This window comes from Heterocephalus glaber, unplaced genomic scaffold, assembly GCF_053883595.1.
Source record: "Heterocephalus glaber isolate CG9 unplaced genomic scaffold, H.glaber_assembly_v1.0 deba00001572, whole genome shotgun sequence".
In the NCBI taxonomy this organism is placed as follows: Eukaryota; Metazoa; Chordata; class Mammalia; order Rodentia; family Bathyergidae; genus Heterocephalus; species Heterocephalus glaber.
In genome coordinates this window covers 23217682-23242144 of record NW_028258357.1, presented here as the reverse complement: position 1 = coordinate 23242144, position 24463 = coordinate 23217682, and the positions used below count along the sequence as shown (strand labels likewise).

General features: G+C 58.7%; 1 protein-coding gene across 5 annotated transcripts in view; it reads right to left on the bottom strand.

Moving 5' to 3' along the window:
* Positions 1 to 24463, bottom strand: part of Abtb3 (ankyrin repeat and BTB domain containing 3) — a 168190-nt gene that overhangs the window by 66448 nt on the left and 77279 nt on the right. For all 5 annotated transcript variants that reach the window (XM_087192771.1, XM_087192772.1, XM_087192769.1 and 2 more), the window contains exon 2: positions 1518 to 1667. In XM_087192771.1, coding sequence (XP_087048897.1) covers positions 1518 to 1667 — 150 coding nt within the window. The remainder of the gene's footprint in view (positions 1 to 1517; positions 1668 to 24463) is intronic.

Here is a 24463-nt window from a genome sequence, read left to right as displayed (position 1 = left end):
GGTTTGGATCAAGCGTCCCCTGAAAGCGTCCTGTGTGTTCACAGGTGGGGTTTTGGAAGATGACTGATCACCGGAGCAAAGCTGACTTGCTGTCAGGGGCAGGGTCTGTGGGAAGGGGCAGTCACTGGGGCGTGGCCTGGAAGGTCCATCTCCCTCCTGGCTCCTCCCCTCTCTTTGCTTCCTGTCCACCATGCGGTGAGCAGCTCTCCTCCACCAGGCCACTCTGCCTTGGAGCCAGCCAATCATGGACCGAAACCTCTACAGACTGAGCTAACGTAAACCTCTCCTCCTTTACTTGCGGATGTTGGGTCTTGGGTCCCAGCACAGAGAATGACTGAAGCACCACTCACTGGCCTTTCCTCCCGTTCTTTGCCTCCTGAGGGCCGACTGTGGGCCACACACAGTCTTGGTGCTGGGTCTCCGTCGGGGAACAAAGCGAATGATTCCCATAGGGAGAGATGGCAGTTAAGAAAATAACTCAAATATGGAGCAGGACTGGAAGGGCACTTGCTAGGGGGCCTGGGCTTCCAGCCGCTGATGCCCATGTTCTCAGTGGCTGCGCTTCCGGCTGGTGACACACGGCCTGGCAGATACACTAGAAACAACTGGTTTGTGTACACAGGTGAGCTGTGTGACTCGATCTCAATGAAGCATTACTTAAAAGTGAAAATAAGTAGATGACACACAGGTAACTGCAGAAACAGAGCAGTGAGGGGAGGGGAGAGATGGCTGCGTGCCTGTGTCCTCCCAGGGCTGAGGTTGAAGCGGTGACCCCACGTGCCGGCCTTAGAAGGGGGTCAGGGCTGGGTGAGACCCTGAGGACGGAGCCGGAGATGGGGTCCGTGCATCACAGGAAGAGAAAGACCCCATCCACCTACCAGGAGAGCACAGGGAGCAAGGTCACCACCTCATGCCAGGGACTGCACCTCTGCACCTTGAGCCGGGCTCACCAGCCTCTGGCAGGGTGGGAAGCTACTGTCTGTCCTTCAAGCCACCCATCCACCATGTCGTCTGGTGACAGCAGCCTGAGCTGACCGAGTTGGGTGCCCAGGATGCCAGGACTGTAAACAGAGTGGCTGGGGAAAGCCCACAGAGGAGGCCACACTGCCTGTGTGGACGTCTGGAGGGAGGGTGACTCCAGACAGTGAATGCAAAGGCCCTGAGGTGGGCCAGGAGTGACAGATGGCAGAGGGAGCATGGAGAACAACTTGGGAACAGTCTGAGGACTCTGGTGTCCTCTGCCAGGGGAGCCCACAGAGGAGGCTGAGAGCAGAGAGGTGACCTGACTCATGCTTTCCACGGATGCCAGGGAGGCGACTGACAGCATGGAGCCACTGCCCACCGAGCTCTCCCGCTGCTGTGTGCTGGCTCCATGCAGACTCCCCCTCCCCGTGCTGATGCCATGCTGGCTATGACTGACCTGCCAGGGAAACTGAGCCTGGGAACAGGCCCGACCTGGCCCACACGAGCCGGAGATGCTCCTGCCATCCCAGCCCCATCTGCCAGCACCTACTTACTGAGCTCAGCAATGCTGCCCACGCGCGTGGCCAGCAGGGACTGCTCGATGGTCCGCAGCTCCGACTGGCTGAACATGGGCAGCTCCCCCGGCTTGGCCGCCCGCTGCGGCTCGCGGTGTAGGTTCAGGCTGTCGGGCAGGCTCAGGACCCCTGGGGGAGAGAGAGGGACAGGGTTACCCTCAGTCAGAGCCTCGGGCCACACCCGGGCTGCACTGCCAACTGCCGAAGGCCAGGGATGCTGAGCTCAGCACCCAAGGGCCCCGCGAAGAGCTTGGAACAAGTGCCCTTGGCCTACTGGGATTCTGCTACCTGGAGGTGGCTCTTGGGACCAAGGGGTCACCCCCACCTCCCAAGGCAGCTTCCCAAGCACCCAGGGGACAGTCCCTGCTGACAGTGACTTCTTGCTTTCTTTTCAACATAGGTCTAGGTATGTAGCCCAGGTTGGCCTAGAACTCACAGAGATATTCCTGCCTCAGCCTCCCGAGTACTAGGATCACAGGTGAGTGCACCGTGCCAAGCATACTGATTGTTGGCCCAGCAGATGCCCCTGGTGGTCAGGCTGCTGTCTGGGCTCCTGGCTTTCTCCCAGAGGTGTGGAGTCAGGAGATGGAACATCCCCAGGTGCTTCCATCACCTGTATGGCGAGCACCCTGGAAGCCACTGGAATCCGATCATCGCCCCCCTTCCTTCCCATTCCCAAAGCACCCAGCAGAACCTGAAACCACTCATGGAGCTTACTCGGGCTCACCCAGGGCAGCAGGCCCTGCCTGCCTCGGGACTCCCGGGCCTGATGTAGGACTGCCTTTGCTCACAGGTAGTTCGGGGCAGGATGCACTCAGAGGCCCAACAAGCACCGGCAAGACTGAACCCTCTCCTGTGCACTGCCTCTGCCAGGAGCAGACCATGCCTTGCTGGCCTGCTCTGGGGAGGGCGAGAGCCTCATACTGCAGCCCCAGGAGCCACCTGCCCTCCAGAGCTGGATGCCCCATCAAATAAGCACTTATCTGGCATGCGCTGAAGGAGGGGGATGGTTGTTACTCACCATCACCGTGGGGAAACTGACAGATACACCCAGCGGCAGATACTGAGGCGACAGTGAACAAGGCAGGTGCTGCTGCGTTAGGGGCTGAGGTGGGGGTGAGGGACAGAGTCCATGTCATCCCCGTCCTAAGCAAGCGCCTGTCTACACAGAGGACCACAAATGACATGACCAGTGTTGTGTAGAAGAGAAGGAATGGAGGACATCTTGGCCGGGTCCTGAGCACACACAGGAAGCACTCACTGAGTGGCTGCTGTGTCCCAGCCCCGAGGGATGCCCTGGAGGTGGGAAGCAGTGGGAGGCCTGTCCAGGCCGTGCAGAGCTCGCTGTGTGTGAGCTGGGGCCACGCAGTGATTGAGGCAATGACCCAGGTGCCACAGGGGACCAGAACCCGGGGCCGGGTGCGGCAGACAGGATGGCAAGGATGGGGCTCACATCCTCTGCCACCCACACGTGGTGCACAGGCCACTTGGCGCCTCCCGCAGACACCGACAAGGGTGAGGGCCCTGGGTGCGGGGGTCGTGGATGAAGCATAATCACGGATACACAACGCATATGCACAGTCACTTGAGGTTGGTAGTCAGGAAACTGATGCCGCTTCTAGGATTCATCTCCAGCCATTTACTTTTGACTGTGATTCAGAGGAATACAGTGGTGCCTCGGCTCACGAACTTAACTTGTTCCACGATTCTGGAAAAGGTGGCCACGGTCATGTTCATGTGAAAAAGACGGCCACAGTTGCTGTTTGTTACCCGACGTGGAGTTCGCAAACAGAAGCGAAACTGTGCCAGATGCTTCTGCTGGTGACCGCAGGCCCACTGCCTATTTAGGCCCCAGTCCAGGACCCCCTCACCACACTGCTCATATTTTCCATGCAGAAATGTCACGGAAAGCCTCCCTGGCCCTCGTGGCGTGATGCCGTCTGTTTCCTCACCACTTTCTCCTCTGTCTTATCCCTAGCGATGCTGGCTGCGGAGCCCTGGGGATCAAAAGAGCCGCTGTGAATCCCAGGCCGACTGTGCCAGCACATGGCCCGGCACCGCCTGCCCCGAAGGCCCACCAGGTTCTGAGCCGGCCAGAGCAGCCCCTCAGGAAGGCCCAGCCTAGGGGACCCGGGCTGCCTCAGAAACGCCCCGTGGAAGGCCGCCTCCCCTGCTCCCCAGCAGCCCCGGTACTGCCGTCTGCCCGAGCAGGTGCTCTGGTTACCCCATCCCCTGCTGGGAGCTCCCCAGCCCTGTGACAGTGGAGGCCGAGCCGACAGCCACTGCCACGGTGAAGACCCGTGTGCGGCTGTATGTGGGACCCCCGCCCCTCAAAGAGCTCATCACACACACGCACCAGACAATCAAGACTCAGAGAGCCAAGTGACCCAGGTTTTAGGGTCATCAGTCCCTCTGCCTCGGAGAACCGGGGTCCCAGGGGTCCTCCAAGGAGACCCGAGAGCCAGCCCTGAGTGCTGGGGAGGAGAGGCTGTCTGATGTAACAGCGTGGAGTACTCAGGCGCTCCCCATGCGCCTCCTCGCGGTGTGCAGTGTTTGCTGCAGGGGACCAGGTCTGCGGCCTGAAATGCGGCTGCACACACTGGGCAAGACGCAGACAAAGGACGCCAGGCATCGGGAGCCTCCGCCTTGGTCCACGGCTCCCTGTGTTTGACCTCGAGCCGGTGGGAGCCACTCTGGACCCAGTCTTCCTTCTGTGGGACTAGCATGAACAGTGGCTTTGTCCTTCTCCCGGCAGCTGGGGGCCAGGAGGGGCCGGGAGACCACAGGGTGGGCATCAAAGGCTTTGCTTGTGTGCGAAGGGCCTGGGTAGTGGTGAATCTGCCTGTGTGTGCCAACCCAGCTTTGCACCGCTTTATGCATTAGCACGTGCATAAGTTCCCTTGGCATTACTCTTCCTGAGAGAGTTATGAAGCTTAAATGTGGAATACAATCTTTCCAAATGTGTTGAGAGCTAGATTACAGGGATGTGGGAAATCTGTAATTGATCTATTATGCAAAGATTTTATGCCAGGGTTTTCTTTTCTCCCCTTGAAGGCTCTGTACAGGGTTTACTCATAAAGCGGAGTCACTCCTTTGTGTGTGAGAATCGGTAGGTGAATAGCAAGGCCCGCTAACGTACGCCAGAGGTTCAGGCACTTCTCAGGGGCCATGCAGAGCGAGAACATCGTGGTCTGGGGACGGAGACCGAGTCTGACGGCAGAATGAACTGAGGTTGACTTTTGGAGCCACGTGTGTTGGCACACGCCTGTAACCCTGGCATGTGTGTGAGGCTGAGGCAGGAGGGTCACCGTGAGTTTGAGGCCAGCCTGGGCTGCACAACAAGACCCTGACTTGAAAAACCAAAAACCAAATACAACTTGGGGCTGAAGGGAAGTATGTTCCACGGGGAGCTGGAGGTGATCAGCCAGGCCCCTGGTGGGGGGTGGAGGTGCCTCGGTCTCCCTGAAGCCCCGTGATGGGGGTGTGCAGCGTGCCTGAGCCTCACAGGGTCCAGGATGGGTCCTCACAATGACTAGCAGTGCCCACCGTAGAGCCCCCTCTGCTCCGGGACCTGCCGAGCTCTGTCTGACGCTGCCCCTGCCCAGTGCCTCCTGGCCAGTGCTCCATCCCCACAGCTTCGGTTCATCTGGGATTTGGGTTCCGACAGCTATGGGCCTCCTTTCCCAAGCCCGTATGCCTGGAGATGGACGACCTGGTCAGGCCACGGGCACAGAAGACTCAGAGCCTGTGCATCCCTCCAGGGCCCAGTGGGCTCCCTCCCCAGAAAAGTGTCCTTCCGGTGCTCTCCTACCACCGAGCTCCATTCACCCACGGGGAAACTGAGCAAGAGAGAATCGGCACTGTCCACTCAGCCCTGCACGCTGGTGCTGATGGTGAAGACAGGGAGGAGGAGGAGGAGGAGGATATGGCTGGGGCAAGAGGGGAACAAACACTGCCACGCCCTGCCCGCACGCCTGGCCTGGTCCTCTGCTGAGCCACCCAGAAGGTAAATCGAGGTCCTGACCCAGCCGCAGTTTCCCCCAGTGTCTCCCCTGGGGCCCAGTGGTGTGGTTGCTTTGCCACCTCCCGGGGCCAGGGGCAGCCTGGCATTGCTATCACTAATGATCCAAGTCAGTGAAGCTCTCCGAGGCTGCAGGGTCAGGGATTCCATGGCCCAGACAGCGCCGGCCTCTGGGACTGTTGAATCCATGAGGAAACAGAAAGGAAACGATCAGATTTCTCCTGGTGCTTGTCAACCGGCTCAGAAAACCCTTCTAAGACTTGGCACGGAAACAAGCCTGGGGATTGTTTCCTCAGGCGGGGATCCCAGTGAGGCCAAGCCAGCCAGGGGCCTTGCTGCCCCTATGTGAATGACCAGAATGCAGATGTCGCCGGGAAGCCTGAGGAGGAGGAGAGGAGGAAGCACAACAGCAGGCGTGAGCAGAGGTGGCCCTGCAAGCACAGGACACGCACCTGCAGTTCATCAGACGATGTGAGATCTCTGCAGAACACGGGACCCCGTGGGTCATGCATGCAGCCGACCACGCGGACTGCGGACTTCACACACTTGGCCTTGAAGCCTGACGTCACCACCAGCTCAAAGACCGTGGACAAATGTGCAGCAGGGCACCTGGGGTCACCTAGCAGCCGCAGGGACCTGGCCCAGGGCTCAACTCTAGTTGGGAGGCAGGGTGGGAGGAGGCAGGGTCCAAACCTGCAGGCCTGGGCTGAGTCACAGCCCTGGGCCGGGCCCAGGAGAATCCGCTTAGGCTGCCACTGAGCCTCCTGTGCCTGGGCTTCAGAGTCCCCAAACATTACGGGGACAGTCATGGCATAAACCTAGGGGGATGCTGGAAGATTAAGTGAGCAAATACACGTGATCTGGGCCGCTGTACTTATGGAGCACTTGACTGCCCGAGTGACAGAGCTACTGAGCTGAGTAGCAGTGAGCTATCATCACCACCATCGCCACATGGAGACCCTCCAGGGTACAGCGAGCCCAGAGCACAGGAGCAGAGGGCGCAGGAGGAGGAGCCGAGGTGGAAGGCAGGTGGGTCGAGGGGGGCCTGGGCATGGCCAGAAAGGGCTGGGGCTGACGCTGCACCCACACCCCCTTCCGCAGCCCAGACAAAGCAGGTGTCGCAGAGGAGGAAGTGGCCCAGGGGACCCCGCTGCTGGCCTCAGGAGCAAGAGACAGGAACACAGTGAGTGAGGGCAGAGGCAGCGGGGTGGAGCCTTGAGGGCCCGGCAGGCAGGGGCCACACTGAAGGCGCGGGCTCTGACTCTGCTTTTGCCTTTGGTACTGGGGCTTGGAGCCAGAGTGTCAGCACTGTGCTACCTCCCAGTTCTTTTTAAATTTTAAATTTTGACCCATGGTCTTACTGAATTGTCCAGGCTGGGCTTGAATTTGTGACCCACAGCTTCCCAGAGTGCTGGGATTACAAGTGCACACTACCATGCCCCACTCTGAGAGAGATTCGAGCCCCAGAGGGCTCTGAGTAGAGGAGGGATGGCTACTCCAGCTGGCGGACTGAGAACAGACTGCTATATCGGATGGCCCGGGCAGGACCACAGAAGTTCTGTTCGTTTTGGTTTTGATTTTGGTTTATTTGAGACAAGGTCTTGCTATGTAGTTCAGGCTGGCCTTGAACTCACTATGGAGCCCAGACTGGTCTTGAACTTGTAATGATCCTCCTGCCTCAGCCTCCTGTGTGCTGGGATCACAGACGTGCAGCAGCACACAAGGCAACTGTGATTCTTGTTCTAAAGTGAAGGTCAAGCGAGTGGCTTTGCTAGCAGGTACAAGATGTGAGAAGAAGGGAACGAGTAAAGAATTCCAAGTTCTTGATTTATGCGCTCGATGGGACGGACTTCCCGTTCATGGTGGGAGGGGTGAGTTTGGGGAAAAGATCCATTCACTTTTCTTTTTGGTACTGGGGATTGAACTCGGGTCCTTGCGCTTGCAAGGCAGGCAGAGGAACCACTGAGCTAAATCCCCGGCCCTATCCGTTCACTTTTGATCAGGTTCAGCTTGACCTGCTGGGCGCCCCTGCTCCCCTGCCCATGCTGCAGAGCCCACTGAGGCCCCGTAATGCCGAAGCTCCTGCCTCTGCCCTGCCCTCCCTGCTGCAGGAGCACGGCTGAGCCTCCCCATCGCACTGCTGCTCCGCTCCCCCTCTGCCCTGCCCAGCTGCCGCCTCTCTGAGCCTCACTGCCCCACCCCAGTCCTGAGCTCCGCTCAGGCCAGGGTATGAGGCACAGACAGACTGGCTTCCGGCTCCTCCTCCTGCGCCACACACTCCCAGGTGGCATACACACACCCGAGCTCCAGGCCCTCACTCCTTGCAAGCGAGAATTGAGAGCCTCCCGGTGGGGTTATTTTAGGCCTCCACTAGGTCTTGGGCAGCTGTGGAAACAGCAGGAGCCACCCAGCCTTCAGAGTCCATGGGCTCCCAGGAGCACGGGCTGTGGGCTTTGGACGCGCTCGGAAAAGCCTCTCCAGTGCCCTGGCACAGCAATGACACTCCCGGGACAGAGTGTCACGCGATGTGCTGGAACTTGGCCTTGGCCGTGACTAACAGCTGAACTGTGTGATAGTCGCTCCAGTCAAGAAATCATCTCTGACATCTCAATTAACGCCTCGGCCAGGGAGCAGTCAAGTAACGAGGAGGCAGGTTTTGGATAAGGAAGGTGATCCTGCTTTACATCAAGGTAAATACATCTTCTGCCCAGATATTTAAATCCAAATATATCCATCCACCCATCCACCCATCTGTCCCTCCATCTGTCCGCCCATCCCCTCCATACACGGTGCCAGATTGGGACAATAATAAAAAGGAAGGAACCCCTCCCCCTGCCCTGCCAAGAAACTCACAATCAGGCCAGGGATGCAGCTCAGTGGCGCTGTGCCTTCCTGGCAAGCACAAGGTCCTGAGTTCGATCCCAGTACGAGAAAAAAAAAAAGAAAGAAAGAAAGGAACTCACAGGCCAGTGGGATGGGTGCAGGTTCCTGAGCATCTCGGGTGCTGTGAGAAGCTGCCCATGCTACATGGCTGGCACAAACAGAACCTGCTGATCCACTGTGGGGCTGTGTCAGGAGGGCTGCAGCGGTGGGCAGACCTAGGATTGGCCTGGCATCAGGTTAATGGGGGGGAAGGAGGGGAGGCCTGGAGAGTGGACCAGACCCTCCATCTCCGAGCCCAGGGCTCAGCGGGCCTGGTCCTCAGGGGGTCCCTCAGCCCTGCCCGATGCCTCCTCCCCAGGGCGGCCGCTCCTTCCCTGCCCAGTGCAGGACGATGGTGGGAGTCCAAAGTCAGCCTTTCCTCCCCTAGGTCTCCCTTCCCCAGGCCTGCGCTTAAATTAAGCTGCTTTCAAAACATGAGTTACAAAGCTGTGCTCCAAAGCTTCAGTCCTGAGAAGGGAACAACAAACTCCAAGTCAACCTCTTTTCTGTCCCTGCAGCTTTTCCTAGTCTCCAGGGGCAACCAGAGTCGACAGTCTCTTGTGCAGGATCCCAGAACTTCCTATCCCTCTTGGTTATCCATTCACTTGCTCAACGAACATTTCCTAAGCCCGGGCCATGTCATATTCTTAGGAGACAAACCTGTGAGCAAAACGATGTGCAGGGCCTGCCCCAGGGAGCTTAGGTCTAGGGCAGGGACAGGGACCATGGACTGGCCACACAGACCGCTATGGAAGCACGGCGATGAAGAGGCCACGCGGTGAAGCACACGTGTGATACTCTAACCTGTGTGGCACTGGCCGCGGTATCTAATTCCACTCGGTTCACATGACTACAGGCCTTTTTCTCATGAGTATCTATGTTCTCTTGTTTGTGAGCTATGCCTGTATATTCTTTGCCCAGTTTTCTATTGACATCAAATTTTTTGCCTGACATGCGTGCACCAGGCACGCGGGCTCTCCAGCGTTCTGGTCTCGGGCGGCGTTTACACTGAGATTCCAGGTAGATGGGTTTCCATTTGATACAGGCAAATACACACCGGTCTTTCTCTCTGCAGGCTCCGGGTCTGGGGTTATATTTAGAAAGTCCTTCTCCTACTCAAAATTGTGAAAAACTTAGCCATGTTTTCTGCTGGTAATTCTAACTTCACTATTAATGTTCACACTCCTATCTGTCTAGAGTAAGGGAGGAATCCAGTTTATGTTTTCCCCAGTGATGAGCCAGTTGTGTCTGATCTGCTGACTAGCCCATCTTTCCTCTCACCGGTTTAGAGCAGGTCTACCTACCAACTACTTTATCGCCAGATACAGATTCATCCACACCTGTTTCCTTTTCTATACCCCCAGACCCGACCTGGCTTTTTCTGTGTCAGGACCAAACTGTTGAATTAGCCTAGCTTCAGAAATGGCTCAGGAGCATGCAGGGCTGGGCCTGACTCAATGCCTCTTGTTTTGAAAAGATATTCTGAAGTGATCTTTAGCTTTGTCTTTCCCAGATTAATTGTAGTTCCAATTTATTAAATATCTGAATGGGTCAGGTGGTGAAGGTGATCGCGTTAGAAGGGCAAAGACCATGGTGCGCCTCGGTGGTGGTTACAGTCTATGTCCATTACGGAAACGCCCAGACACGTCATCCGAACGCACTCATGTACCCTGGAACAAATGCAGCTGCATCTTCTCCTCTCCCCAGCTCTACTGTGTCCCACGGAAACTCACTCGATGAACACAAGGGAACGAATGAACGAGCCCTGGGTAGAATTCTTGGCAGGAAAGGCTGCAAGTGTTCAGGAAAGGCATGTGTGCTGTCTTCAAGCCCCGATGAGGAGTCCTCCCAGTTTCAGAAATTAAAGGGGGCCGAGAAGACCAAGAGATTCCATACCAGCTGCCAGAGGCATCTGATGCCAAGGACAGATAGTCATAGCTTTGTCTCATGGCAGGATCTCTAGAAATCGCCTGAGGTAAAAGTGAGGACGCTACACGGGGAGGCTGGTGTGCCTGGCTGGCTTCCAACTGAAGATTTCTTTCCAGAACTTCTGCAGAGTAAAAGGATTATTTATTCTCATCACGCAGGTCCCCAAGGCCAGCAGGATCTTGACTCACCCACGAGAGATTAAATCACATTCAACCAAGCTTTAGTGTTAAGTATATTTAATTGTATTCTAAATCTTCAAAGACTGATTATCTTTAATTAAGTGGCCTGGTGATACAGACTTATTACTCACTTGATATGATATAGTACGGATGTATTCACTGGAACGTTTAATAAGTTGAAATGCCCCATGGCCGACCACTCAGTGATGGAGAAGTGTGTGTGTGTGTGTGTGTGTGCGCGCACGCGCATGTGCACATATGTGTGTCTGCAGCATTCTGAAAGCTGTCTAAATGCTGCTGTTAACACAGTGAAGATGCTAATAGCACATAAAAGCACAAATCTGCCACTCACAGCAATGCATGTCTATGCAGATATAAATAACTAATAGGCCTTTCACAATCCGCACAAAATACAAAGACTACTAAATTGCCTTTTAAAAACATTAGAATCCCATTAGACCAAATTCAGCAGCTGATTATAGAGCACAACAACCCCCAAGAGGACTCTACATTCTCCTTTGTTGCTGCTGTTAAAAGGTACAGAGCTCTCTGTGAGGCCTGGGCCTTGGGTGAAGCCCTGAGCCCTGTCTGGGAAGGGGGCTTCTCCCGCCAGACCCCTGGAGGACGACGCTGGGGAGCTTTGCATGCTGGGAGCTATGTCAAGGAGACAGGAAGTTCGCTGGGAACTGGGGCTCCCAAGCAGCTGATGCGGAGCATGCCTCAGAGCCAGGTCCCTCCTGGGCTTCCCTCAGAAACCACAGTGAGGGCTCTGCCCACCTCCCGACCCGACCCTGGGGCTCCCCGAAGCCGGGGCCCCACCTGGGGCTGCAAGTGAGAAGTTCTCTTATTAGTAGTGGTCACCCTCTGCACCTCAAGTTCCCTATTAACATACTGGATTTTTTTTTTTTTTTTTTTTTGTACCGGGGATTGAACTCGGGTCTTTGTGCTTGCGCAGCAGGTGGCGAAACCACTGAGCTAAATCCCTGGCCCAACATACTGGATTTTAAAACATCCTACTCCGTGCACTTTAATTCCATCAATACACTGTATATACAAGGTGTGTGATCAAACTATATGGTGCATGTTTAAATTAAAAAATTACTGCAGAAAAAGACACTGCCACTAAAACCCCTCAAAATCTTCCCCTCGCTTTGACGTACTTATCCCATTGTTCTCGCCGCTTTCTGAAGCAGCTCTGGACGTCCTCGTTTGTGTCTTTATGAGGTGAGATAAAAACACGGTAAATGCTGCGGGTGCCATCCAATGGGAAGGCAGGCCGGTAACACCACCGTGTGTCCTCACCCACCTTACTCACCGGATCTGCCACCGTGGAACTCCAGGCTCTTCCCCAAGGTCAAAATGACCGTGAAAGGGAGATGTTTTGAATCGATTCAGGACACTGAGGCAGCCAGGACCGCACAACTACAGACCCTCAGGAAAGAGGGCTCCAGAGTTGCTGCAGGCAGGGGCAAGAAAGATGGGACCTGTGTGCACAGTGAGGGAGGGCTCTGAGGGGACTCATGGTGATGTGCCCTCTACGGTAGTAAATTAGAACACTGTAAAACATTCACTGTAATTTTCGATCACCCATGCTTATGGGGCTTGGCTCCTTATGAGCCCATCATCATCCCCGAGGTGCTGCACGCCTGCCCGCAGAGGCGCAGCAGGCTCCGTGGGGAGCGTCACACGGCACCTCGCTGCTCCAGCCCCAGACCCTGGAGCCACCTCTGGAGATGGGCCAGGCAGGGAGTTTTCCCAGTGGTCTCTGCAGCGTTCTGACTGTTCTGAAGCCCTGAGCCTCCCACACTGCAGGTCCTGCTGGCTGCCCTCACCAGTGCACCTCCACAGCCGGAAGACCAGTGGGAAACACCAGGAGCCCCGAGCTGCAGGGCCCCTGCCCCATCCCTTCCGATGGCTGTGGACCAGAGTCAGGCCCTGCGGTGGGCCCAACGGTGACCCAGAGACCCGTGGGTGCCCTGACTCCCTGGTCCCGCAGCTGTGAGCCCACTGGGACCAGCGCCTTGCAGACGTCACGGAAGATCTCCAAGCAGCTCCTCCTGGACCCAGAGTGGGCCTAACCCTAGGACACCTGTCCTCACAGGACGGGAACAGCCTGCCCAGGTCTCCCACAGCCTGCAGTAGAAATCGGAGCCCCCAGCTCCTGGATCTCAGGCCTCTGGCTTCCGGGACTCTTGGGGAGACATCGCTGCTGCTTCAAGCACTCACCGGGGCTGTGGTGATTTGTTCTGGCAGCTCCAGGACAGTCTCTCTGGGATCTCCAAAGCCCAGAGCGAAGCTTTGAGTCCTCGATCCTGTCTCCCGAGTCAACAACCTGCAAAGGCTCCCGCTGCCTGGAGGGCAGGACCAAAGCTCTAAACCAGGATCAGGGCTCCTGGGACACTCAGCTAACCAAGCTGTCTGATCAGACTTCAGGGCGACAATTCAGACCGACAGAGCCACCTCCCTGCCCTGCACCACAGCGCTGGTCAGAGGCCACCTCCATGGCTGTCCCAGCACTCGGGGGGCTGAGGCAGGAGGACTGCAAGCAGGAGCCCAGCCTGGGCAGCTTGGTGACTTAGTGAGACTTTACCTCGAGATAAAAAATCAAGATAAATAAATGAACCCAGTCTCAGTTTTACGCTAAAAAAGAGAAGTTGGCAAAGGCAGCCTGGCATTGTGTGGGGAGCACCTTACAAAGAGGTGAGGGGTGGAAGGCAGGGACACCCACCTGGTCCCAGGTGGGACTGCAGGAGGCAGGCAGCAGGCCTCCCTGGGGCCTGCGAAGGGGAGCGGCCTGGCCCCACCTGGACTGAGCTCCATGGGCCCATGGTGGCCCTGTGACCTCCAGGACTGTCAGGGACCACACTTACGGCCTTGGCACTCACCCGTCTCAGCGGCCTCAGGACGCTAGATGCCCTGAGCTTGGCCAGCTGCTCCCGGCCTCTCACCGGAGTGGGGCTGGGGCCAGGAGGGCTACCAGGGGCTCTCCCGGGCTCTTCTCCCTGCTGCAGGCCTGAGGGTGAGTGGGTTCCGGTCTGTCTCACCTCGCTCTGATCCTTGCCAGCACCAGCACTGGGTGAGCACAAAGTCCCATGAGCCTGGCCCAGGGCATGCAGGGCACCAGCCTGTCCCGGGAGGCAGAGGCTGCCCCAGGCACAGAGCTAACGAACAGGCCAAGCAGTCGGCAAGCCACTCCCCAGAGCTGTCCCCAGGGTGCAGCATGAACCGCCTCGCCTTTTCTTTGGCTCTGTTAAGGGAGGGTTTTCTGTCTTCTCCAGGGCACCTCAGCTCAGCCTACAGTGAGACACAGTGTCCACGGGAGAAGGGACGGCGGTAGGGGTCGGCAGCCTGGGGCCACGGGGCAGGAGTGAACTCGGCCAAGGGCCCTGCCTGGGCACCGGCCCTAGGTGAGGCCCTGAGCGCAGTGGGCAGTGCCAGCCTCAGAGTGGGGAGGAGCCAAGGGTCTGCTGCCCTGTGCCCTGCCTTCCGGGGGAGCCGGGACAGGGAAGTGGCATCTCTGTCCTTCCCCTCCCACAAGATGGGGACAGGAGGCTGCGTCCCACGGGGTGCGCCAGTCCCCAGCCGCAGCATCGCCCTGCTTGCAGTGAGAAATGGCACAGTGCGTAGTGGCGGTCGTTAGGAGGCTGCAGCGGGTGGAGGCGAACAGGACAGGGGTGCTGGGGAGGGACCGTCCTCGCCCAGGAGTCTCCTGCCTGGTCTCGGCATTCCCACCCTCTCCTGGGCCCTGGCCCTGCAGGCGGCAGCAGGGCTCGGCTTCTGCAGGAAGCACCCCTCTCCCCCCTAGCTCTCAGAGGGCAGGAGCAGGCCCCATAAAGCCAGCAGCGCCAGCACTCAGCACAATGTCTGATATAAGGGGATCCCTGGCTGAGGTTTGTTGAATGAATAAATGAACGAGTGGGTGAGTGGGCAAATAGACAATGCATTTAGAAGGAAACCACATACTCTGGTGCCTCTCCGCTATTTATCAATGGTGTCCACAGACCCGAGGAGCAGAGGGGCTGGGCAAGTGCAGGGCTGCATCCCACCCACAGGACCACCCAGGCATGGGTGCCGGGCTCAGGGGCTGTTCACTTGGCCAATGGAGAATGAAGGGTCAGGCGAGTGCCTGGATCGTGTCACTTGTGATCTTCCAGGCAGGGTGACTTGGCCATGGAGGGGTCTGCTTGGATGCAGGGTCACTGCTGTGCCCACGATGACCCCAGGAAGGTGTGGCCTCGCCCCAGCCCGACTCCGGCAGATCTGAGTTCCGATCGCTCCGTGAAGGGAGGACTGGGGAGAGCTTTGTGGGCACCGGCTGCTCAGCCCCCCGCACCCGTGAGGCCGGTGTTACTGTGATTTCCACGGAGAAGGGCCCCGCAGCAGTTGCCTTCCCACTGCCGGGACAAAATCATCACAGCCTGAGGGAAGCGAGCTTCGGGTCTGCAACCGCCAGCCCAAGGCAGAGGGTCAGTGCAGAGGGCTGCGCGGAGGAGAGCGGCTGAGTTTATGGGGGCCGGAAGCAGAAAGAGGGGAGGCAGCGGGGTGGGTCAGGGATGGACACGCCTGCAATCCAGGGAGCCGCCCCATCAGTCAGGCCCCGCCTCCCGTCAGGCCCCGCCTCCCGTCAGGCCCCGCCTCCCGTCAGGCCCGAGCTAGGCGCTCGCTGGGCGTCCTCAAGCCCCAGTGCTCAACACGCTGGGCCTGAAGACTTCACATTTGAACCTTAACAGGCACAATGGGGTTTTCTCTTCTTTTTCTGTGGTACTGGGGACCGAGCCCACAGCTTTTGCCCTGAGCTATATCCCCAGCCCTTTCTTATTTTTATTTGGGGACAGGCTCTCTCTAAGTCGCTAAGTTGCCCAGGCTGGGCTGGGGCTTGGAATCCTCCTACCTCAGCCTCCCAGAGGGCTGGGATCAGAGGTGTGAGCCCTCACACCCAGCTTAGGTTTTTTCTTTTAAAGTCAGGTTTACTGAGGTGTAGTTTATGCATAACACAGGCTGCTAAGCGGGTTTCATAGAACCACACAGCATTTCCACTGCCCTCTCACTGGGTGACGTTTAGGCTGTCAGCTCAGGGGGCACAGCCAGCAGGGGAGGTCGGGAACTAAGGCCAGAACTGCTGTCCCCTCTGAACGCCCAGCCCTCAGATGTCTGCCTCAGATGCCAGCCCCAGCACCAAGCCTGCCACTCTTGACGTAGGCATCACTCTCTGCCCGGGGCTCAAATACTCAGTCACTGGGGACCAAACACCATGCGCTTCCAGTGCCTGCTTCTTGTCTTTCCCTCCCCGGGACAAAGGGTCTTGCCAGCGATCACTATTTGTGGTTTTCTGGCAGAAAATAGAGCAGGTGAACCCTGAGGGATGCAAAGGGGTGAAGTACATTTGCTGAGATGTTTTCCAGGGCCATATCTGCTAGCACCGAAATAAAGAGGAGAGTTTTTCTATGCTGAGTCTGGACAGGATGCCCGCTGTGGTGTCCAGGGGTTTGGGGGTGCCACCAACCGTGCCTCTGGTCACTGTGTACTGCCCTGTGCAGTGCCAGGCAAGGGGAGGGACATAGCATTGCACCCCTGAGGAAGAGCAGGGGAGGCTGGCACGGACCACGAGGCCAACACCACAGAGGCCTGGCTTCACGGCTGCTGAGCCCCATGTGCAAGTGGGGACCCCGATGGCACCTCTGGCAACGTGGTGACCAGCTGGCCTCCACAGCCACAGCCCTGGGTTCAAACCCCAGCTCCTCTGTCCCCCCATGTGTGACTGTGAGAAATCACTCAGCTTCTCTGGGCCTTGGGCAGTAAAAGGCGGCCACTGAGGGCTGCTGGGAGGGCGTGTGAGTGAACAGATGAGGCATGTTGTGGACCCCGGCCGGGTGCTGGGGAGATCCTGGATCATCTGTGACTCAAATCCTCCGGAGCCTGGGAGGATGTGGTCAGCGCTGCCCTGGGCTTGGCTGGCTAGAAGGTCTCAGCGGAGGGACTGCGTGTGCGTGTGTGTGTGTGTGTGTGCGCGCGCACACTCACGCGTGGCTGACTTCTATCAGGGGCCAGGTATCTGTCTCTCCAGACACTGCCAGCTGCGTCTGAGACCCCTGTCCCCCATGCCAGCGGAGGGGTCCCGGGCGGCTGCTGCCCCCAGTTGGGAGGCAGGGGGACTCAAGTGCAGAGCTGTCGCAGCACTAGGTCAGCCACACTGCCAAATTAACCGTGCCTTTTGCAAAGCTCATCCTTAGTCACAGCTCTGTCCACTGCAGGGTGGAAACGTTTTTTTTAAACTAGCGAGAGGGAAATGAAAGCGTGGACAACGACCCACTCCTGGGGGCTGTGGAGTGAAAAGAGACCACCCAGGAGGCATGAAGCTTTTTGTGTCTGGGCCCTGCACGTGGCCAGGGCGCGTCTGCCGGCACCGACCATGGCATCGCTCCCCTCTCTGCCCTATTCTTGGGGCCCTCACTGCACCCGGCCCTTGCCTTATGGGATTTTCCTGCATGGTCTGTGGCCTGGATGGGATCTGCACATGGGGTGCATGGAAGAGCAGGGGCCTCAGAGCCAGGGCCAGCTTTGGCTCCAGCTCCTGCCCCTTTGCAGTGGAGCCATCGGGAGCTCCTCTCAGGGCCCGTTTCCCTCCCGTGAGATGGGTCACCAGGAGAATTTAATGAGGCCACGGGTACCAAGGAAGGATGTCAAGTACATGATCGGAAACACGAGAATCCCATTCTGTAACCCATGTAACCCCCCGGACCAGGCAGGTTTCTTGCTGCAGACTCAGCATCCCCTGCCCTGCTTGGTTTATGGATTTTGTTGGCAGCAATTGGAATTGGGGAAACCCCTGCCACCTCCTCTGAAGGTGCTGGGAAACATTTCAGGGTAAGAGATGTATGAAGTCATTTTTGCAGATTACCATGCAGTCATGACTTTCTTCCCCTAAAATAATTTCTGTGCAGTCCTGGAAACATTGCCTTCCTAAGAGAAAGTTATGTTGCATGTCAGGAGGATATGAAAAAATACAAACAAATAAAAAATGATGCTCTCAGTCATTGCCCTGCAAGTAAAATCTCTCCTGGGCGGCGAAAATGATTCACGGCAAGGTCGAGTGTTCATTCCAGAAGGTCAAGTGCGCTGGTGTTCGCACTGCCCAGGTCGTGAGCATGTGAACACACACACACACACACACACACACACACACAAGCACACACAAGCACACTCGGTCTCCAAGTCAGCAAGAGCTCCCCTCTCAAGCAGTGAAGGGCTGAGAGCCAAAAGGCATTAGAGAGCATCCATGGGAAAGGTACCCAGGCCGCCATCCCCCGTGGGCCACAGTCAGCCCTGCCACAGCAGATCAGGGGCTGGACAGGGCCTCTGAGGTGCGGAGGGCTCCCCTTCCCTCACCCAGCACGATGCTGACACTCCCAGTGAGGCCGGGCTGTGGGTCCTGTCAGCTGCTCAGGTGCCCAGGAGCTCTGGCCCGCTGTTGACCCCTACAAGCCTCAGTTTCCCCATCTCTAAAACGGGCCTGATATCGTCCACCAGCCTAGGCCTCATACGTGTGGTGAAGGAGAGCACAGGTGTGAGGGTCCTTCCCTCCCACAGCTCTGCCCAGCTCTGCAGATCCTACAGCCAGCGTCACAGGACTGAGGAACACGGAGGACATGGACGGTCCGGGGGTCGTGCTGCCCCCAGCCGCCCCTCCAGCACCGGCCCATCTCTCAGACCTCACCCTTCTCCCTCGGTGCTGGACTCTCAGGCTCATCCCCCAGCGAATCCTGTGTCTCCGGGTGGCCACCTGGCTGGGCGCTCTAATGTCCCTCGGGGGTCCGCCGTCTGTCCTGCCCCCCTGCACAGGTGCACTTTAAACCCAGCTGCCGGAGCGGAGCACACCCTGAGTAGCTCCAGCCCTTCCCACTGCGCCTGCAGCCCTGGCCCTCACACTGGCCCTGGCCAGGCCGATCAGCACAGCTTAGAGCCCCACAGGGACCCAGGCAGGCCCTGGGCTACACAGCTGGCCTTGGTGCCACGCAGGTTCCAGGGCACAGGACACCTTGTGCTGCCAGCATGGGGACACTGGGAGGAATCAAGGACTGAGCTCCCAGCATCTGGAAACAATGGCAAAGTTGATCCAGAGAAGCCCTTGGTAAATTCCCATCTTATGGAAGATGGGGCTCAGGCAGACAGGATGGAGTGGTAATCACAGGGCTGGGAAGGCAGAGATGTTGGATGCTCCCGGTGGAGGTTCGGAGGAGTGGATGAGTCTGAGGACAGCTGCCGGCCACGCTGCAGTAGGAGGATGCCAGGGAATGGGGAGAGGGGCCTGATGACATGGGGCCCTGTGGAAGGGAGGATGCCAGGTTTGTGGACACAGAGGCCTCTCGAGACCAGAGCCATGGCTTCGGGGTTTGGGGCTTCGGGGCTCCGCCTGGAGAAGGGGCCCGGCCTAACTTACTGTCACAATTGCTGTTACAGGTTTATCTGCAGAGGGCAAAATGAGACAATGTAAGCTTGAGAGCGACAGAGCAGCTCTGTGTGACGCTGAGCTCTCCACCTTAGTTCCTTCCTCCTCTCCATCTTCTTGCTTCATAACGCCTTGCTGTCCTCTCTGCTATTCATCCTCTTTGGGCCTGGCTCAAAGGCTCCTCCTTTGGTGTCCTTGCTCCAAACCTCCAGGGAGGCCCAGGGCATCGCCCATCCCGTCCGTACCCCACAGCCCAGCTTCCCCCTCGGTTGCCCTCAGCCTCCTCTTCCTCAGCTGGAGACCACAGCAACACGGTGCCTCCTGGGAAGAGCTGCTGTGTGCATCCAACTGCAGCACAGGAGCCGAGCCCCAGGACACCAGGAGGCTGCACAGCAAAGCTTAGCACAGTGCCGGGCATGCAGCCTTGTAACGAGGCCCAGGAGAGAGCTCCAGAAAGAAGACGTCGCTACTGGGTAAGGGGCAACGGCAGTGGCCAATTACAGGCCCAGGACCAACTCCTGCTTGCGCAGCGGCTTCCAGGGAAGGCAGAAATTAAGAACAGCAAACCCCAACTGTGCTGAGCATGAGCTGAGCGCTCCTCTCCGGGCTCTGTGTGCACGAGCTCCAGTCCTCCCAGCAGCCCTCAGGGTGGGGACCGTTAGCACTTTCCCAGGGATGCAGGCCCTGAGACAGAGAGGCGGGCCACTTCCCTGAGATCACACAGCCGGGCTGGCTCTGCCACTCCGTGCCAAGAGCCTCACACCCCCTGTGCCTGCGACCTCTCCCCAGGCCTCCTACCAGGAGGGGACAGGGCGAAGGCCTTTGTGCGGGAGTGGCTCGCTCAGCGGGCCCTGCAAACATCTGTGTCCAGATGTGAGCACCATCCCGGGCTGTGCCAATGTTTGTACAATGCTCCGAGCTGTGGGCTCTTCACACTCTGCAGGAGCCCTCGAGGAGGCCAGGGGCGCAGAGCGAGACAGATCTTGGGGAGCATCTCAAACAAGCCTCATCCAGGGCTCAGGGCTCAGGCCGCTGTGGGTTTCTGGGCATTGTGTGAAGCCTGGTGCTGCTGGGCCATGGCCACAGAGGGGAGGAGTCCTTCCCGGCCAGGTGAGGATGCAGCCTGGGCCCTAGAGCATGGCGAGGCCAGGTGCCATCTCCAGAGCTGAGATGGGACAGAGTCTCTGCCCTCCAAACACAGGAGTGAGTGAAACATCACCGGGGCCAGAGCAGGTTGTCATCTGAGATCTCAGACGGAGGCACTGTCTCCTCCTCCGAGCTCCCCGATGCCTGGTTATAAAGTGGAGAAGTCAGGGGTGGCTCAGGACATCCAGCTACTTCCTCTCCTCTCCTTCCTCTCCCATGGACCCGTGGTGGCAGCCCCGACTTCCGCATCCAACCCTGAGGTTCCAGAAAGGAACCTGAAAATCCGTAAGCCTTCGCGGTGGCCACTTAACCTCAGAGGTTCCTTGGCTTCCTCCTCTGTAAGAAGGGTGATACCATCTTCCACCGCGCTCAGAGACTCCCAGACAACTGTGTGTGGGGCGTTCAGAATGACAGCGACAGCGCAAGGCACTGGCTGGGTACTCCCGCACATCGAACGCCAATCGGTCTCTTATTTATTAAATGCCGCTTCGTGGGCGTGCTCACCACGTACCAGCTGTCTCCTGACAGTGGCACCTGCTCCAAGGTGTCAGGGAGACCGCTGGGAACCGGACGCCCAGGTCTCCTCCTCCATCTCCGGTGGGACGAGGTCTCACGTCCCCCAGCTGGCCTGCGACGCTGGGCTGGCCCCTGGCTTCCAGATGGCGCAGCGCTGGGTGCTGCATCTCCACGCTGGCTGCTGGCCCACGGGGGCGGTGGGCCTCCGAGCTGTCCCGGGCTGCCAGAGACAGGCCAGGGGTTCGTCTGTCCGCAGTCAGCAGTGGCACCGAGTGACGGAGCCCGGGGAGACCTCTCGGATGGTGCCAACTCTGCGCTGCGGACAGATGAGGAGGTCCAGGCTGCGAAGGCTGCATCTGTGCTGCTCCTGGTGCGGCCCTTCCCACACCGGCACTGGGCTCGGTGCCAGCGCGAGGCTGTCCGCGGACCAGCTCGGGGGAAGGGGCCGCTGCTCACCACGCCCCAGCACAAGGGCCTGCTAGGGAACAGCAGTGCCGATAACAACTGCCAGCCGAGCTGCAGTCTCCGTGGGTGGCAAAGAATCGAGTACGGGCCTGGGGCGCGGCCCCGACGCTGGGCACCTGCCTGGCCTATCAAGGCCCCGGGCTCCGTCCCAGCACGACCAACAACACAGCAGCAACAGGCGAGCTGCACCCTGCCAACTGTTAGACATCGTCAGCCCTGCTCCCTCACCGTGCTGTGCAGGACCCTTCCCGACGCTAGGGCCCACGTGACACAAGTCACCCCCGACTCTCCCCAGATGGCATGGTGCCCTTCCCACGCTTGCCTGAGTAAATCCAGAGCAGGAGGCAGGGCTCACTTTCCAGGGCCGCTTTCCCACCCAGCAGGAAGCCCCCCGGGCCAGACCACCCAGCTCCTTCTGGCTCCTCATCCTCTTTCTTTCCTGCTTTTGGGGACAGCCCCCATATCTTGCATCGCAATCCCTTCAGACCCTGGGCTGCAGGCAGCCCATGGTGCCCGTGCTGCGGTCTGGTTTCAAGAAGCCATGTACACCCCGCGGAGAAGCCACCTCCCTCACCCACCTCACCTGTCACCAGTGAGATGTTGTCACCCCGTCTGCTGCAGGCTTTGGGGCCTGTCTCTCCACGAGTTCCACACTTAGGGTTCATGGGAAGAGACGTGTTATTTACTGAATCCCTAAAGTCCTTACACCAATCATCACCGTTTTACAGATGAGGAAACTGAGGCACAGAACTGTGTGTGACCTTGACGTCAGAAGACCCTGCTGCTGTCTGCTGGGCCACGCTCTAGCTGTGCCACCCGGGGCTGAACAGAGCGGCTGTACGCCTCAGCTGCCAGAAGGTGACACAGGGCTGGTGGCTTAGGGGTAGTGCTGTTGTCCATGGCTGTAGGGCCTGCCCTCTGCCGCTCCACTAGTGTCAAACAGTAGAGAGACGGCAATAGAAAGAGCAGCGGCCTCCTACCCCACATCCCGGCCCATTTTCTGCAGCACTTAATGTCACAGACACACAGTGCTTATGCACTGCTCACCCACTTCCGCGCCCCACCCTGAGTCTAAGCCCGAGAAGCAGGCCCAGGGCAGTGGCTGCACACACAGGCCCTCAGTAGACCCCTGCAAGCACCCTCACACGGGGTAGTAGCTCTGCAGACGGCCCCGCCCCACCAGTGCCTCCACAGCATCTCTGAAGTGGCACTGTGCGTTTTCAAGGTCACCCCCAAGCTCTGTCCCCAGCCTGCAGCTCCCAGCTGGTGTCTGCACTCAGCTCCCCGCTGTCTGATCTCCCCTGGCCCCAGGTCCCCCTTTAAACTCTACATCTCCGCAAGGTCACGAGCTGGCCGCTTCCCAGGCGCAGGGGAGGGGCGCATCTTCCTCCTGCCAGGCCTGCAGAAGTGGAAAATAAACACTCAGGCACTGGCCCCACCCTCTATCTCCTGCTGGGGCCTCGCTCTTCACATCACCCTGGCTTAGTTAACACAACGCCAGCCTCCAGCCGCCTGGGATCACGGGGGTGGCACAGCCCTGCAGGCTGGGCTGCCGAGTGCCTGAGGCCCAGGATGGACCAGGGCGTGGGTGGCTCTGGTGTTCCCAGTTTGGACGTGTGGAGGAGGTCAGCCAAGCCCAAGGGGCTTCCACGCCAAGACAGTGGCCAGGGGTCTCCGCCTGCTCCTCCTCCTGCTTCCTCTGGCCTTCGCAGGAGGTCACATCTGGACCTGTGAAGCCAGCCAAGCCTCTGCTCTATTCACTCGTGGGCAGCCAAGCGGCTCCGGAGGGACAGCATGAAGGGAAACAGCTCCTCATAAAGAAACCGAGGGGCGACCTTTGATGTAAAACGGTCCCTTCTGTGACAGGGCAAAGCAGGAGGAAATGAGGGTGGCTTGAAGACAATGGCATCTTGGGAGCCCCGAGGGCTGTGGATAGAGTTGGGTCTTCATGTCTGTGTGTGCACAATCCGTGTGTGCACGTTTGTGTGTGCACACATCTGTGTGTGCACGCAGATGCATGCAGGTGTCTGTGTATGCATGCAAGGCACATTTGCATGTGTGGCCATGCACACGTGTGTCAACAGGTGTGTGCACATACACGTGCACGTGTGTGCATGTGCATCGTGGGGCTGGGAGCCTCACTACCTGGTATCTTCTGAGCAGGTATCGAGGTAGCTTCTGCTTGCCGTCGCTGAGTGGGATTCACTGCACTGCACAACGATTGGTGCCCGGCTGGGGCCGAGGAGAAGGGGGACAAGACCGCTGCTGCCTGCACCGTACCAGCCTGGGCTGTGCTTGCCAGGGGCAGAGGACGCCCCTTTGGCGGGCACTGGCTGTTGCCCTTGGGATGGCACACCACACTGAGGGACAGTGGCTGTTCCCACGTGTCTGGCTGAGCCGGGGTCCCATTGTGCCAGAGCCCCCCACACTCTGGCTCTGCTGCAGCCAGCTTGGGCCCAGCACTGCCCAGGCTGAGGCGTTTAGTGGATCCTTCCGCTTAGCCTCGACGTGCTCAGGCCTGAGTCAGCTGCATTCTTGGGCCAGTTGGCATAAGAAGCCTATCTGCCCCAAAGGCCCTGCAGATTGGCAATCCCAGTCCCAGGCCCCAGGGCAGGGTGCGGTGCCCAATTGAGCAGTTTGGAGACTGGGGGGGCACAGCGGATGGCTGTACAGTGTCTCAGAGCTCCCGTGGGGGCTGCACCATGGCTGTGATCAAGCGCCGGAAGGCTCCAGACAGCCGTGCCTGGGACGGGAGCTGGGAGCCTCGCATTCTTTGGGACGGCTCTGTGCTCGGCTGGGGATGGAACCTCCCACTGTGGAGGTGCCCCTCTACAGCATGCTCAGGCGCCCTTTCCCAGGGGTGTTGCCAGGAACCCTCTGCTCTTCGGTGTCCTGAAGACCTGGCGCCAAACCCTGGTTCCACTCCCTGCCTCAGCCCCAGGACCCGGAGTCCACCTGGGGTCGCCAAGGCTGCGGGCCCCTCCCGCTCTGCCCATCCAGCAGCCTCTCAAAACCGCTGTGGCAGGCAGGGCCGAACACCGGGCCAGCAGAGGCAACGGTCACCTAGCGACAGGGCCTGCTCCTCAGAGTGCCCCATGGTCAGCATTGCCATCAGCAGCACCAGATCAGCCTCGTCATCACCCCACACTCCCGTGAGGCCTGGCAGCGCTGCCCCGGAAGGGCCAGGTCCACCGGGACCGACTCCAGTCTCCACCCTGTGGTGTGCATGGAGGCACTGACATCCCCGAAAGCGCCTCAGTGGGTTTCTGCAGCTCGCAGCTGTTCTGAACACAGGAGAGTC